The 16,020-nt window shown below is 40.5% G+C and overlaps 1 protein-coding gene across 1 annotated transcript in view; it reads right to left on the bottom strand.

Moving 5' to 3' along the window:
- ACVR1C (activin A receptor type 1C) overlaps positions 1–15,130 on the bottom strand; it is a 103,690-nt gene extending 88,560 nt beyond the window's left edge. Inside the window, exon 1 of the mRNA XM_043995343.1 lies at positions 14,566–15,130. Within this exon, the coding sequence (XP_043851278.1) occupies positions 14,566–14,638 (73 nt within the window). The 5' untranslated portion in view covers positions 14,639–15,130. The remainder of the gene's footprint in view (positions 1–14,565) is intronic.
- Between the last annotated feature and the right edge of the window lie 890 nt (positions 15,131–16,020).

Below are 16,020 nucleotides of genomic sequence, written 5' to 3'. Positions count from 1 at the left end.
TTAAAAGACTTTACTTTCTGTATTGTTAATTTAATGTTTCTTCAGGTTTCATTGACTAAGATTAGATCATCTCAACTGGAGCCCCAAGAAAATCCCTAGGGATCTTAACTCCCATAGTACATATCCTGTCATGGTCTCCTTCCCTGAAGATGGAAAGTACATAGTGTGAGTCTTCCACTGATGCTAGGATAATGGACATAGAACATCGGACTCCTATCACAGGACCATAGATTTAGCACTATAAGGGCCCTTAGAAGGTAATCTTGTCCAAACTCTTCACCCCTATTAGTTCTATAAATGGGGGAACTGAGGTCCAGAAAAAAAATAACCATTCAACATTACACAGATGAGAGTCAGCACTTCTATTCAGGTGCTATGATTATAAGCATCATTCCCTCCCCCCACACACACCCCCCTTCTTTCTTTTTTTTTTTTAAAGTGAGGCAATTGGGGTTAAGTGACGTACTCCTGACTCCAGGGCCGGTGCTCTATCCACTGCGCCACCTAGCTGCCTCTCCCCCTTTCTTGCTTATAAGTGGACTTCATTAAGAGCCTCTTAAAATTTTGCCTCCCCTTGAGTCACCACAGTAACTGTCATTGCTTTCAAAGTTGTATATTTGTTATAATCAAGTCAGCCACCTTTTTCTTCCTTTTCTTTATCTCAATATGCATATCAGCATAATAATAAGGAGATAAATAATATTCTATATGTTACAAAATACTAAGTGAAATCTTTTCATATTACAGAGCTGGAGACAGATACTTCATTTTTTTTAAAGCATGTTTTTAAACAGGCTCATTCAACATCTCATCTGCTATCCTTGGATAGAATGTTCTGTTAATCTAACAATTATCTCCTTATTCAGTGTTTCAAACATATAGTACATTTTCTGTTTCCTGGAAATAATCAATACAGATTGTGAGGAGAGGCTGACTAAGCACTTAGCTCTAAGACTCACAATTGGGTCGTGATTACCAGGCCAGACATATTTTCATAATGCTAATCCTGAGGGCAGGACTTTTTTAGTTTGGATAATGGGGATAGAAAGGAAAATTTAAGAATATTTTCCTCCTCCTGTTCCAACTGCTAGTTCCTTACATCTTAAAATGCTTCAGAGTTAATGCCAAGGCCTAACAGTATGACATTTCTACAGCCCACCTTAATACATGAAAAGTAGCAGCAGCAAAGGAAAATGGAAGACTTCCTGAGGGACAAGTTAGAGAAATCAGCTGTACCATCAGAAAAAATGACATGTAGTCAAGTAGCAATCATTGCTCATAAAATTTTGGGCAGAGAGTTCCAGAGTACAGAGCTATGTGTGTGGCTGTCATTCCCTGTACTATCCAACACTTCTCTTGGATCTTCTCCCAACTTTGGTCTTTTCTACTTCTTTCTTCATTTTCTACTCCCTAAGTGGGAAAAAATTTCTGAAATTTGCAATATTTGATTGTTAATTTTTTTTAAAGCATATAGGACCTGTTCCCTCTTGCCCCCAAACTCTGAGCTGATCCAAAAGTCATCTAATCCTCAGGATCCAACCTCACAAGGTCACTTTCTCTTTCTTTGGCTCCTATCCCTCATCTAGCATTACTCAAAAAACACGGTTATACTCACATGTATAGCTTGTTTCTAGGTTTCCGCAAATGTGGGCTTCAATACAAGCACTCACAGAAGCACATACAAATTGGGTGTGGGAACAGGAGAATGGAACAAGCATTTATTAAGTAAATATCATTTGCCAGGCACTGTCCTAAGTACTTTATAAATATTAACTCCTTTGATTGTCACAACTACCCCGAGAGGTAGGGGCTATTATTACCCCCATTTTACAGTTGAAGAAATTGAGGTAGACAGAGGTTAGGTGACTTGCTTAGAGTCACACAGCTAGTAAGTGTCTGAAGTCATATTTGATTTCATGTCTTCCTGACTTCTGGTCCAGTGCTTTATCCACTGTGCTACTTAGGTGCCTTTATTTGGGGCAGCCTTTATTTCACTCCACTGAAAATGCAGCAACACAAAAGATCTATGGGAACCCATAAAGAGATTCAGAAAGCACACAAAGCACTCAGCCTTTTCTTTAGCTCCTCTTTGAAAGGAACAGAAATGAAATTGCTATTGAGACAACACTTTAGTCCTTTTGAGAGTCTGACGCTGTCTACACAAGATTCATAGTAACACCACCCTATGGTTTAGACTGACTCTAGAAGGTAAAAATATACTGAGGGCTTCTGAATAATCACACTCCTTCCCATTGGATTTGCACTTAAGACTTTGCTCCAAGGGGAACACTGCTAAGAAACTATGAGGACAAGCTTCAACTCCAAATTCTCCAAGGCACACACTGCATAGGGAAATGGGCTTCCATCTCTATAAGATCTGACTCCTTAATTTTCAAACCTGGAATTGTAGAGCTTGGAATTAACCAGGAGGTAGCGTCTCAAATCTTGTTGCCGTTTGTTGTTGAGTCATTTCATTTGTGTCTGATTTTCCATGATCCCATTTCGGGTTTTCTTGGCAAGATACTGGAGTGGTTTGCTATGTCCTTCTCCACCTCATTTTACAGATGAGGAAGCTGAGTCAAACAAGGTTAAGTGAATTGTCCAGGGTCACATGACTAGTAAGTGTCTGAGGCCAGATTTGAACTCAGGTTTTTCCAGATGCTAGGCACTGTGCTCTATCCACAGTGCCACCAGCTGCCTTTGGCCTCAAAGCTGGTGCTCAAAAAACTTCCTTTATCTGGAAGGTTAGACATCAAGATCCCAGCATAGGGATTGGAGGATCATAAAAATATCGTCCATAAGCTACCCTCTTGGTCAAGTAGACACACCCATATCTGCCTCTGCTTCCTGCTTGTGAAGGTAATTTATTAGTGGCCCACCAATCACCACCACTTGAACTACAGAAATCCATTCTCAGGAACTCTAGTTTAAGACATGCTCAGAAGTTGTGAGAAAGCACATATGCCTCTCACATATTTCTACTCCAACATAGCCATTAAACTTTCTGGGAGGAGTATACAAAATGGATATTGATGATGATGAGAGGGGATCCTCATTATTACCAACCCCTAAAATGTATATCTCCTCTGCTGTACACTGGTCTGTCATCCCGATCTTAGGGATATACTCAAAGAGAACAAGAGAGATCTTAATAGAGCTGGGCTCATCTTTATAGACTTGAGTGGGGTGTGTCTTATGATAAATGTCCCTCTTCTTAAATCTCAGCTAACCAACCACCTTAAAAGCTTCAACACTCCCTCAGCAAGGTAACAATAGGAATAACCACATGCCATGCTTTGCTTTAAAATAATGGCACATGCCCTCTAATACTAATGATAGCTAATATTTATATAGCATTTTAAGGGTTGAAAATGCTTTACATAGGTAAGAGTATGGAAATTAGCTGGGGGTAATTAAAATAATTGCATCTGACAATAGTTTATGTATGTGATATGTTTTACTAGTTATTTGTTGTACATGATTTAACATTGAGTTAAAAAAAAATCTGACCCAATTTATTTAGTTCTTCATCAAGAAGCTACAATTTTTTCACATTGGATATTAAACATACCTTTAATGGACAGTCTGTTTCTCAAAGTTAACCTTTATTATATTCTATGCTTTCAATCATGTAAGTTACCAGATCAATGAAGCATTTTTGTCTCCATCTATTGGATAAATTTCTTGAACTTTTCCTGACATGAGCGCATTACAAAGTTGTGTTACAGTATCACATGTCCATTTGGGACTTGTAATTTTGAAACAATTTTGCTACCCAGTATATCACATCATTCCTTCAGTAAGAATAAGACTGCCAGGTACACTAGAAGAAAAAAATTCTTAAAACATTTGTGGGGGCTGGTGTTGCTGACAGGGTAGGAGGAGGTTTGCATGTTTTCCACTTTGATAAAGATCCCTTGATCCCAAAGGCTCACATGGACTTTTTCCTAATAAGGGTATAGGCAGGAGCAGCTAGGTGGCACAGTGGATAAAGCACCGGTCCTGGATTCAGGAGTTCCTGAGTTCAAATCTGGCCTCAGACACTTGACACTTACTAGCTGTGTGACCTTGGGCAAGTCACTTAACCCCCACTGCCACACAAAAAACAAACAAACAAACAAACAAAAAACAACACAATAAGGGGGCAGCTAGGTGGCGCAGTAGATGAAGCACCGGCCTTGGATTCAGGAGTACCCGGGTTCAAATCCAGCCTCAGACACTAGTTGTGTGACCCTGGACAAGTCACTTAACCCCCATTGACCCACAAAAAAAAAATAAAATAAGGGTACAGGCGTAGCCTTTGATGAAAACTGTTTCATTAGAAAAAAAATACCTTTTACCAGTGGTCAGTATTCCAGTCTTTGTATTGTCTTGCTCAAGACAAACATTTTTCCTTCAAAGTAACAACAGCTGTTTTAAAATTTTCTTCTCAATGCTCTTCTGTCTTCAAGAAACCTATGCTCTACTTTAAAAGAGTCAATGATAATGTCTACACATCAGTTCTCTCTGAAGATCTTTGCTTGTTTACTGATGATTAATTAGACTCTTTTGCCGGAATAACTTGTCAGTTTGGGGCATTACTTTTTCACTTTCAACCTCACTTCCTTTTGTGTTTGGTAGGAATGATCCTATTTCATTATGGTCTTGAATGATCCTCAAAATGTCTGACTTTCCCACACCAACAGACCCTGCAGTATCTTTAACAATCATTGACATGTACATACCCTTGAAAGCTCCAACTTTTTCATGTTTCTTTGCAGTAATATTCATTTTTAACCACAAAATTTAAAATACAACAAAAGGAAGCAATGAAACATATGTATGTCAAGAAATTGAAGACTCAGTTTACAAAGAATTAACCAAAGGTGCAGAGATCAACTCAATCCAGTTTCATCTAGTTAAGGTAACATGCTGTGAGTCACCCTAATGACAACTGCTATCACAAGATGAAATAAATCAAAATTATTGATTGTTCTAAATAATTTGCACACCACTTTATTAATTTAGTTGATCCACACAACAACTCTGTGAGATAGTTGCTATTATAATCCCCATTCCTCAGATTATGAAACTATGGCAGAAGAAGTTTACATGAATTAACCAGGGTCATAGAGCTAGTAAGTATCTGACATGTCTTAAACTCAAGTCTTCCTTTCTCCAAGTTTAGTGCTCTCTAATCTCACTGAGTTAATAGGTGATTTCACCAAACTGACCATAGACATATATTGTCTATTTTGCTGAGCCATGTTGAGTTATTTACCAAGATCATACCTAATGGACATAATTTTAAAAGAGTTGTCATGTCATAGCAAGGGAGGGAGGGAATGAGAATTTATTGAGTGCCTACTATGTGCCAGACACAGTTAGATAAATTATAAATATCTCCTCTTATCCTGACAACCCTGGGAGGCAGATGCTATCATTATCCCCATTTTAAAGGCAAGCAGAGATTAAGTGACTTGCCCAGGGTCACACATCTAGGAGGTACCTGAGGCTAGACTTAAACTTATGTCTTCCTGACTCTAGCCCCAGTGCTCTCTACCCACTGAGCTACTTGGCTGACATTGCATTCTTCAACTATGAAATATAGAAGAGACAGTTTGTTCCAGAAGAGCTTAGCAGAAATAACCCTGGTTAAGTAGACATCAAATATTTCAATATACCTCTGACCTCATTGGTGTAGAGATTCCCTGCACCAGTACTCAAAACAATGCATCCATGCTTTCTCATCCTGTGTGCTTCTTATCCTAGTTTTTACATGAATTCTCTGCAGAGAATCAACCTGTCAGGGCAAAGTCTTTCCTCAGGCTCTTTCATTGCTCCATGATCACTAGTCCAGCACTCTCAGGCTCTCCATCTGTTCTGATGTACCCTTGCTACACAATCAGACCACCTTCTTTTGCATAGATCTTTGACAATGCCTTTTATGTCACATTTTATATGAAAGATACTGTTGATGACATGCTGCAGGCAAATTATCCCCACCATGCATCTTTCCCTTGTCTTTGTTTTACCTATAATGGAGCATTTCTTCTTAGTATTGATTGCCTGTGGCTGCAAATCATGGAATAGTACAGTCTCCAAAGAGTTAAAAGTGAATCTTACTCATAGGGCAGCCGGAAGGTATATGGTGGGTGTGATCAGGCTTCACTACATTACAAACAAGAAATCACGGAATAGAACCAGTAAAGAATGTCATCAAAGAAATGTATAAGCAATTAAAGTCAAGTGAAAAAAATATTTAAGCACTAGCCATGTGTCTGGCACTGTGCTGTTTTGGGGATACAGAAGAAAGAACAAAAACAAAAACAAAAAAACACAGTCCCTGCCCTCCAGAGGTCTAATGGGGTAAGATAGCACACAAACAATATGTATAAACAAGCTATCTATAAAATAATTTGAAGGTAATCTAAGATTTAAAAAGACCTGGGAAAGCTTCTTGCAGGCTTTATGACTTGAGCTAACACTTGATGCCAACGAGCAGCAAAGAAGATGGACTGGTTATGGACATACAATGTAGCAATCTCTTATAATTTATCTGTGGGAGGAGAACCTCTGAGACAGCTGTCAATTTAGTAAAACAAATATCTTTATGAATGAGAATGAGAATAGATCACTATAAGGGGAGGTTCAGCTATTCTTGAAGTTGGTCAACTCATTAGTAGTTTAAAAATGATCACAAACCTCCTGTTTGTAGCTGCCTTAAACCCTAATTCTTGGTAATCTCTGTGCCATTTCCCACCTTCCCACCACAATCACTGTAAGAGTAGGAGGGGCTTGAACAAAACCTGAATATCATTTTATATCATACCATTTGATGGGTCTCCATGGCCTAAAATCAGAGAGTAGCCCACTTATTTTTAAATCAATCTCTCCATACCTAGCTAGGCTATATCCTCAGACAAAAGACACAATCTGTCAGCTGGACTAAACTCTAAGCCTTTGGTTCGTAGAACCTTTAAGAACTCAAATATGTCCCAATCTAAAGCATCAGGGAAGTATTTACTTCATAGGATCATGAATTTAGATCTAAAGGGAATCTCAGAGGGCATCGAGTCCCACCCCCTCATTTTCCAGATATAGAAACTGGGTCCCAGAGAAGTTAAAATAACTTGTCCATGGCCACATAGCTAGTAAGTATCTGAGGCAAGGCTGAAATCCAGTTCTGTTTGACTCCAAGAAGTGCTATATTTCCACTCTGCCACCATCAATGCTTAAGAGGCCTATGACTTTACTGGTGTGGATATTCTCTCCACCAATGCAAATTGCAATCGCTCTATAATTTAATAGATGGCTTTCTTCAGTTGCAGTGGCTTAAAAAAATTAATCCCTCTGTAGCCAAGGTATATGACTCTCACCACTTAGCTAGTCAAACAGCAGCCATAGTGTGCTAATACACAGGAAAGAGGCTTCTCTAATCACCTAGTGACAGCCACTAAAAGGTTTAATAATCCAGAGCAGGGACAAAATGTCCTCTTTGGGATACATCCTCATATATCAGCATCTAAGGCAATTGCTATAACCTGTTCTCTTCCTCTATAGGACTTATTTCCAAATCAGCCCATTTCTCCCCTCAGAAGCCTGAACCAACCTGAAGCTGAGACAAGATAGCCTTCCCTACAACCAGTAAAGACAAGCCATTATCCAGGCTTTGCTTATAAATTTCCTTTTAGGGAATCCACAGCCTCCCTCAGAAGGCATGCCCACTCCACTTTTGGGTTGATTCTCCATTTTTGGAGAGCTCTAATGTATCTTCTGGCCCATCCCCATGTGGCATGACAGAGGAATAAAAAGTTACTAGGGATACAACTAGCTGCACCATGTTTGACTCATTCAAGGACTTCCTTAGTGAAGACATAAATGACGGTATGTGCAAAAGAGTAATAAGGTAGAAGACATTAGAAGATGTAACAAAAGACAACAATCTCAGGCACAGGCCTGATGTATTTATATAGCATTGACTTCCAAAGATCTCAGAAGACGACTTCTGTATTACCATAAAGTATCATATCGATACATTTATTAAGCACCTACTATATGCCATGCACTGTGCTACATATCCACTGCTTATCAAGACTTCCTTTGAGCCTGGTAGATGATCTGTATCACCCTTTTATAAAGAGAAAGCTGAAGTTATTTGAGGGAAGAGTCTGAAAAACTGCAGATAAAGGGACAACAGCTGAGCTAAGAATGAACAAAGATTAATTCTCTCTCCAGAGCTCATTAGACCATGCTTTGCTCTGTTATAAGAAGGATTCAGGAATAAAGTCATCTTGAATTTCTCTTTCTAGCTCCATATTTCTGCAGTCATGTCATTCCAGTTCAAAACCTTTTTTTGATGGGGGAGAGTATGGAATGGGAGGTCCAGACCCATAAGTTAATGGGTTTAGACCTCCAGGAGGTCTGGGCAATTTATTCATAATTTATAGTCTTAGTTGATTGGAGTACTGAGAGGGTAAGTGCCTTCAGTTGCGCAGCTAGTACATATCATAGAGAGGACTTGAACGCATCTTCCTGACTTCAAGACCAAATTTCCATTGATTATGCCCCTCTACTTCTAGTTTAAAACACAAATTAACCGAGGGAGTAAGAGGAGGAGAAGGGAATATGCATTTATATAGCACCTACTCTCTTGTAGGCACATTGCTAAATGCTTAACAAACATGATCTTATTTCTTCCTCACAATAAGCCTGGGAGGAAAGTGCTGTTATTATCCCCATTTTACAGTTGAGGAAACTAAGACAGGCAGGGATTAAATGTCTTGACCAGGGTCACACAGCTAGTAAAGTGTCTGAGGCTAGATTTGAACTAGGGTCTTCCTGAATCTAGGTCCAGTGCTCAATCCACTGCATTACCCAACTGCCTCAATTAGTAAAAAGGAAAACACCTCAGGCTAAAATTCTAATTTGGACCTAGTGATTATAAAATGATTATAAATGATTATAAATCTAGGGGCTTGACCACAGCAGCAGAATCACAACAGCAGAATTTCTTTTATCAAATGTGTTTTTGTGTCAAGCACTTTTATCCTTAAACTGGAATTGTCTTTTTATGGGGGGGGGGGGCGTTACTTTAAGCTGAAAAGAAATTCCATAATAAAGCAGAAAAGCTAGTCTCAGATAATAAAAGAAAACCTTACTATAATAAAGCAAAAATCTGAACTGAGATGGAAAAAGAGAGGAGTAAAAAAAATTCTCTAAGAATGAAACGATATGCCAAGAAAACAGAGGCCAGTTCTTGTCACAGGCAGTTTGACAATCAGAAAGACCTGGTATTTCTATGTACTCTGCCCTGTATGAATTAGTAGAAAGGAGCACCAGAGATTAAAGGGATAGGGGGCTATCCAAAGAGCCTATGATATTCCTGTCTTATTATTTCATACCCAATAGCCCAAATACTTTAGAGAACCACAATCTTTAGCCTTCGAGAGAGTACTAAGATCAGTAGGAAGCACCACACTCTACTGTGGGAGTACTTGCATATAAATCACTTGCAAGGAAAAAAAATGCATTTTCTATTCTTAGATGATTTTAGCTATTTGGAGGAAATGATTACTCCCACCACTCTCTACTTGATATTTCCTTGAATCTGCTATACAGTACTCAGTTTTGAGGAATCACATTTGAAGTTAGTGACTAGGTTTCCAGATGACCCCAGGTTAAAAAAAGAAAGAAAATACAGCCCACAGTCTTTTTCCCAACTGCCAACCAACTGATACTAGGCAAGCCTGCCTAACTGAAGGCAGTGGGAAACCCTGAGAGATAGATGGGAAGCAGCAGGCAAGTCAAAGCACCACACTGATCACCATTTACACTCGGACCTTGATGGAGACAGCCCAAAGAACCTTAGAAAGTGTCCCCAGAACCACCAGACCTGCTTCCAGCCCAGCCCTTATGACCATCATTAAGGGGGAAAATCTTTGTGGAGAAGGGGGTCCAACTTCTTCATCACAACCAACAACAAGCAGTAGCCAACTGCCACCAACTGACAGATAAGCACAAGAGCCTGGAGGATGGCAGCAGTCCCCCAATCCCCCAATCCCATCTTTAGCCCAATCCCTGTAGCCTTCATCTGAAGATGTGGCCATGGAGAAGAGTCCAGTCAGTGCCACCAACTACCAATCAATTGCTATTAACATAGCAGATAAATGTGCATGGCTGAAGCAGCAAAGCACCCTGGGGCAGGATCACCGACCACCACTATCCTCACCATCACCTTCCCTCAGCCCCTGATGGAAACAGCCCAGGACTCTGAATCCAAGAGGCTTGGGAATAGTAATGCTTCTAGCCTAGCGTCAAATGGCTCAACATCAGAAGTTCTACGATTTTGTCAGAGAAAATGACTTTAAATAAGAAGCATTACCATATTTTTTTAAAATCTTTTTTTTTCCCCACAGAATTGTAAGGAACCTTGGGACCATTCCATTTGACATGCAACTTAAGCCTTTCATACGTCCCTTAGAATGAGCTCCTTGAGAAGAGGATCTATCTTACTTTTCTATTTGTATCCTAAGTATATACTTAATTCATTCCTTCAAAAGCTTATGTTGCTGCCAAGGCATTCTCTTTAAAGAATCTTAGTTGTAGGACTCAGAGTCAAAAGTTTAGTAATGTCTAATTGTGTGACCTTGATGAATCAGTTATTTTATGAGTCTCAGGCTCTTACATCAATAAAATTTTAAAAAAGATTTGGACAAATCCAATATTACCCAACCCAAAATATCTTGTTGATCAGTAACATGTACATTTTCCATAGCAGATTGATCTGCCTTCTACAACTTCAACCAAGGGACCTGCAGCAGTACTAAGGGGATAGATAGCCAGGGAAAAGGAGACTGAAAGAAATGAAAAGAATGGTAAGAATGGATAATAAACCACTTTTTAGAGAGTTTACAGATTATAAGAAGTAAAGATCTTTGATAATAAGAAGTGAGGGAACCCTGATTTAGATGATCATTAAGAACTCTTTCCACCTCTGAATTTCATTTCTAATATCTACATTGTTGACAGCTTTCACTTTCAGTTCACCCATTGCATAGCATACAGGTTTCTGAATGGACTCCCACCTTTAATGATGCTTCCAAAAGGAAAAAGGAAAATGGAATACAATCTGTCAAATTCTTAAATACAATGGTACCCTCATCCTGGAGTTACATATCAGTTTAAGGTTTGCTCAGCACTTTCCACAATAGTATTCTAAAATCTCAATCATCTTTTTCTGACTAAGGGCCTGAGTAATAGTTTATTTAGTTCCTCAGAACTGGATGAACAATTAAGATGTAATAAAACACAACACACCCTCACCTCCAACACACCCTCAGAATAGAGAACTTTCAGATGGCTATGATTCCATACTGCCTACCAATCTACTTCATGAGGCAGTGATGACTTCTCTGAAGTCCGGTGGGGGTACTCATTATCCAAGCTTCAGTTAATCAACAATCTAGATTACTTGAGATAACCACTGCCCCTGAAGCATTTCTTTGACTTTATACCTGAAGCACCATTAGTAAATCTAATTTCATCATTGAAACCACAGACCAATGACCATTTTTTCATTTCTGGCTGGTGAAAAAATCCCACCTGTTCCTGGTTAGAGTGAGGTGATGGGGCTGACAAATCAACAAGGCAAAAAGGATTTCCTGATGAACCAAATCTTTCAAATACTTTTGGAACCTTAACCTGATGTGTGTCCTCAGATCATTGAGAATGTACAGCTAGTATGTCCTGTGTGTGTTTCTATTTCCCAAGCATTCTAACACAAGGCACAATGGGGAAACCACTGGACTTGGGAGTCAGAAGACTTGGATTTGAGCTCTGTATTCCTTCAGCCACAATTTGCTTGTCCTTGGATGGGTCATTTAACTTCTTGGAAGTACCTAGCAATTTTGGGACTCATTTTCTTATCCATAAAATAGTTGAAGATAATATATTCTAATGTATGCAAAGGGATTTATAGTTACAAAGTACTACATAAATGTTAGCTACTGTATGTATTTTAAAGTGCACATGTGTTTTATACCAAAGGGAGGAGTGAACCCTAATTGGCAGATCTCATATTACACTTTTATAGCAAGCAGGGCATACTGAACGTGCCCTAAACATTGGGCCCACATTAGCCAGTTTCCCCATTACAAATAGATTTCCCATGAGGACCCACACACTTACATATGTGACCTATATGAATGTTAATAGTAATCAGTGAAGGGACTAGTTCTAAAACTATCTGAGCAACCACATGAAAGAAACAACTAAAAGTCTTTAATACTCTTTGAAGGATCCACGTGGGTCTCTAAGGAGCAGGTTACAATTTGAACAACAAAAAGCTAAAGGTCAATAGATATTGATACTAACAGGTTCCACAAAGATCAGACTTTTTAAATGATTACTTTTGACCCAGAAAAGATATTGTAATCACATGTATCTCTCATAATCGCCACGTTGTAAATCTTTATTTACTGCCTCTATAATTAAAGATTCTAATTCCCAATAATTAATACTATTTCAAGAAAACAATCAATTTGGAAATATTCAATGTATAATTTAGGCTTTGGGCCTTGTTGGTTGGGTTTTTAAGGCTGCTATAGAAACCAAACACTCCATTATAAGAGGCTAAAATGTTCTTTCTGTGTATAGCTGGTGTAGATATTGGACAAAAGCTTTCTTTTGTGGTAATACCCAATGACTCACACAAATGTTCTCAAGACCTACCGAATGATGTCTAGTTCAGGTAAAGTCTATAGCTATGTACTCAGATAAGTATTCTACAAGTGGAAGACCTAAAACAATACTTTTAAAGTTTTCCTGTCAAAACTATTTACTTGGGAGATTTGATTCAAGAAAGTCTTACTAAATCACTTTAAAGCTTCCAAATAACAGAATTTAAACCCCTTCCTTATATTAATACTTTACCAATATCTCCTTAGCTCCATTTGTTGAGTTTTCATCAACTTTCTCTTTTCAACTACATTGTCTTCCCCTTCAGGCCATCATTCCCTCTTGATCTTGAACAAATGTGTCATTTCATAGGAATTCATATCCTCTTCAAAAATAATTTTGCTTTGGAAGTAGGTTTTTCCCCTGATTTTCTCCTCAATACTTATCCCTACCACCTGCAGATCATCCAAGGCTGTTCATATTGCAGAATATCTGTCAATAGCAATTATTTAAAACCTTGCCATAAGCATGTCCCTAAGGCTAAAAATACCTGTATCATAAATGCAGCTGTTTTAAGTCAGACTCACATGGGGAGGGGGGGGAGGTTGAGAGAAAGGGAGGAAGTAGAAAAGTACCTGGCATGTTTGGGACCAAGTAAACTTTCTGAAAACAATGTTTCTTTGTCTACTAGATGCAAATAGATAAAAATAATATATATGTGTGTGTGTATATATAATATATATACACGCAGATACATATACATAGAGAGAAGTGCATGTTTATACACATATACATATGGTATTATATATAAACAAATATGAGAAATACGTAGTTTTGATAGAATTGTTGAAAGAATGCATTAAAGAGTCTTACAACTCAAAGAAACGTTGGCGGAAATGATCTTAGAATGTTTATTTATTTAAAAAGAAACTATTTGGACACGAGATTTTGCAAAACAAAACATTTCCCCGGTTGCCCATAAACATTATACAGTAAAAAAAAAAAGAAGAAGAAGAAATTTGACTTATGATTACTAAGAGCTGATAACCGAAGCAACAGACCTGTCATAAATGCAGAGGCGTTTCTCAATCTTTTTTCTTTTTTTAAAGCAACCTTTAATAAAGATAGTATCTCAAAAAACAGCGTAGGTTGAAGACTTCAGGACTTAACTTACCCTACAGTCAGCTCCCACTTTGCCCTTGGGCACACACACATCTTTCGGTTACCCTGTCCCGCTTAATCACCTCCCACTGTACCCATGGTCCCATGAACCCTGCGACTGAAACGCCACCGACCTCTCCAGTGGCCCCTGCTGCCTTGTCCTCATAGCAATCTTCCCGACAGTTCCCTGAGTGAGCACTGAGCTGCCAGCGACCCGAAGAAGTACACACACACACACACACACACACACACACACACACGCACACACACACACACCTTCGACTCTCTACAACCTACTCCTCATGCCCACACACCTGTCACCCACTAAACTTCCCCCGACCTCACTCGTCATGCCCACCTTGGGCTTCCAACTAACCCCCCACCCCCACCCCCAGATCCCGCCGCCTCCCTCCCTCTGCATTCTTCCTGGATTGCAGCTCCGGAGAATATACGCACTTTCGAACCTCCCTTCCCGTATACACCTGTTTCTCCCCAGGGCTGCCAGTCAGTAAGTGCCCAGGCTGCACCTTAAAATGTCGCCCTCAACAAAGCATCCCGCTGGCCGCGCTCCCCTCTGCTCCTCCCTACGGACACTGCCCCGGGCACCTCTCCCCAAAGCTCTGGCCGTCCGGCCCGAGGTAGAACCCAGCTCTGCGCCGCGCCCAGGAGCGCGGAGAGCTCTGCCGCGCGCCTGCTTGGACACCTCTATGGTCCTGCGCCACTGCGGGGGTGGAGAGGCGGCCGTACCTGCCGAGAGAGAAGCGGCGATGGCGAAGAGCAACAGAGCCTGCTGGAGCGCGAAGTGGAGCGCCCGGGTCATGGCCACCGCGGGGGGCCGGCTGCAGGCCAGTCAAGAGGGGAAGGTCTGGGGAAAGCAGGGAGGGAAGGAGAGAAGGCGGGCGCGTGGCGCTCTGAAGTTCCCGGGATGCGGGAGTATAGCGCAGCCCGGGGACGCTTTTTGAAGTGTGCGGTAGCCACTAGTTGGTGCCTGCGCCCCTCTCCGTTTCCCTCCCCTTCCCCCATCCCACGCCCCCCTAGGCAGGAGGTGTGTGGTGCTCCAGCCACCGGCCCCAACTGCCACGGGGACACGCGGGGAGCTGCGGGGGCGTGGCTGGGGGTGGAGGACGGGGGAGAGGCTGTCAGAGCCCGTCCCACTACTGCTTCCCTGGAGCGAACCTCCGCCTCTTTCTCCTCTCTCAAGCCCTCGGGACACTGGGGAAGGGGAAGCCAAAAAGACCCGCAGACTGGGAAAGTGACGAAGCAAGAGTGCCTATCCGAAAAGGAAAGGGGAGCAAGAGTGGAACCCTAGCAAGTCAGAACTGTAGGAGGTAGTTTCTGGAACGGAGAGGTTCCTGTAGCCAGGTATTCGTATGGCTTCTAGTCAAGGCTGTTTCTAAATATGCCTCGTTTCATCACATTTTGATGAACCTCCCCTCTTGCCCCCAGGCATTATGTCTTATTGTTTACTTTGCTGTATCCTGCCCCGGATGCATAAAAATCAGTGCTCTGTCGTATTACCAGTTGTATATATCCTTGTGCTGCCCCCACCCCCCAAATCCGCAGGAATCTGTCATTGTGCTATACCTGGAAAGCACCACCTGTAAGAGTACGTACGGCAACTTGGATAAATGGGTTTAGGATGAGCCCCCAAAGACTTCTGCAAATTTCATCTCACTCCAGCATCGCTACCTAGGATGCCTCGATCTCATCTTTACAGGAGATTATGTCACCTGCCCCAGGTGATAAGGAATGTATTTGTAGTGTGTGTGTGTGTGTGTGTGTGTGTGTACATATATATATATATATATATATATATATATATATATATATATATATATATATATATATATCCCAGGTTTCCAACCCCCTGAATTCCTTCCTCTGGAAGTGGCCTTTTCGACTGCTACCTTCGACAACAGAAGTGCATTTCAGAATGTGCACCGTTTTGACTTACACTAGAAACTAACTGTTGTGTTTATGCTGCTGAAGCTTTGCTATTAAATGGTTATCACTAACACATTTATTGTGAGTGGAAATAAAGTTATGGGAGGAAATTACTAATTAGCAACAATTAACCTACAATTCAGCTCTACTTTATCCAATCTTGTCATGTGCAGAAAGGGAACTGAATGCTTTTAATTTACCCACCCAGGGAAGCTAAAAATAAGATATTTAATGTTATTAATATTACTATTAGGAGAA

The sequence above is a fragment of the Dromiciops gliroides genome, chromosome 3 (genome assembly GCF_019393635.1).
Source record: "Dromiciops gliroides isolate mDroGli1 chromosome 3, mDroGli1.pri, whole genome shotgun sequence".
NCBI classification, from domain to species: Eukaryota; Metazoa; Chordata; class Mammalia; order Microbiotheria; family Microbiotheriidae; genus Dromiciops; species Dromiciops gliroides.
This window is presented reverse-complemented; position numbering and strand designations above follow the sequence as displayed.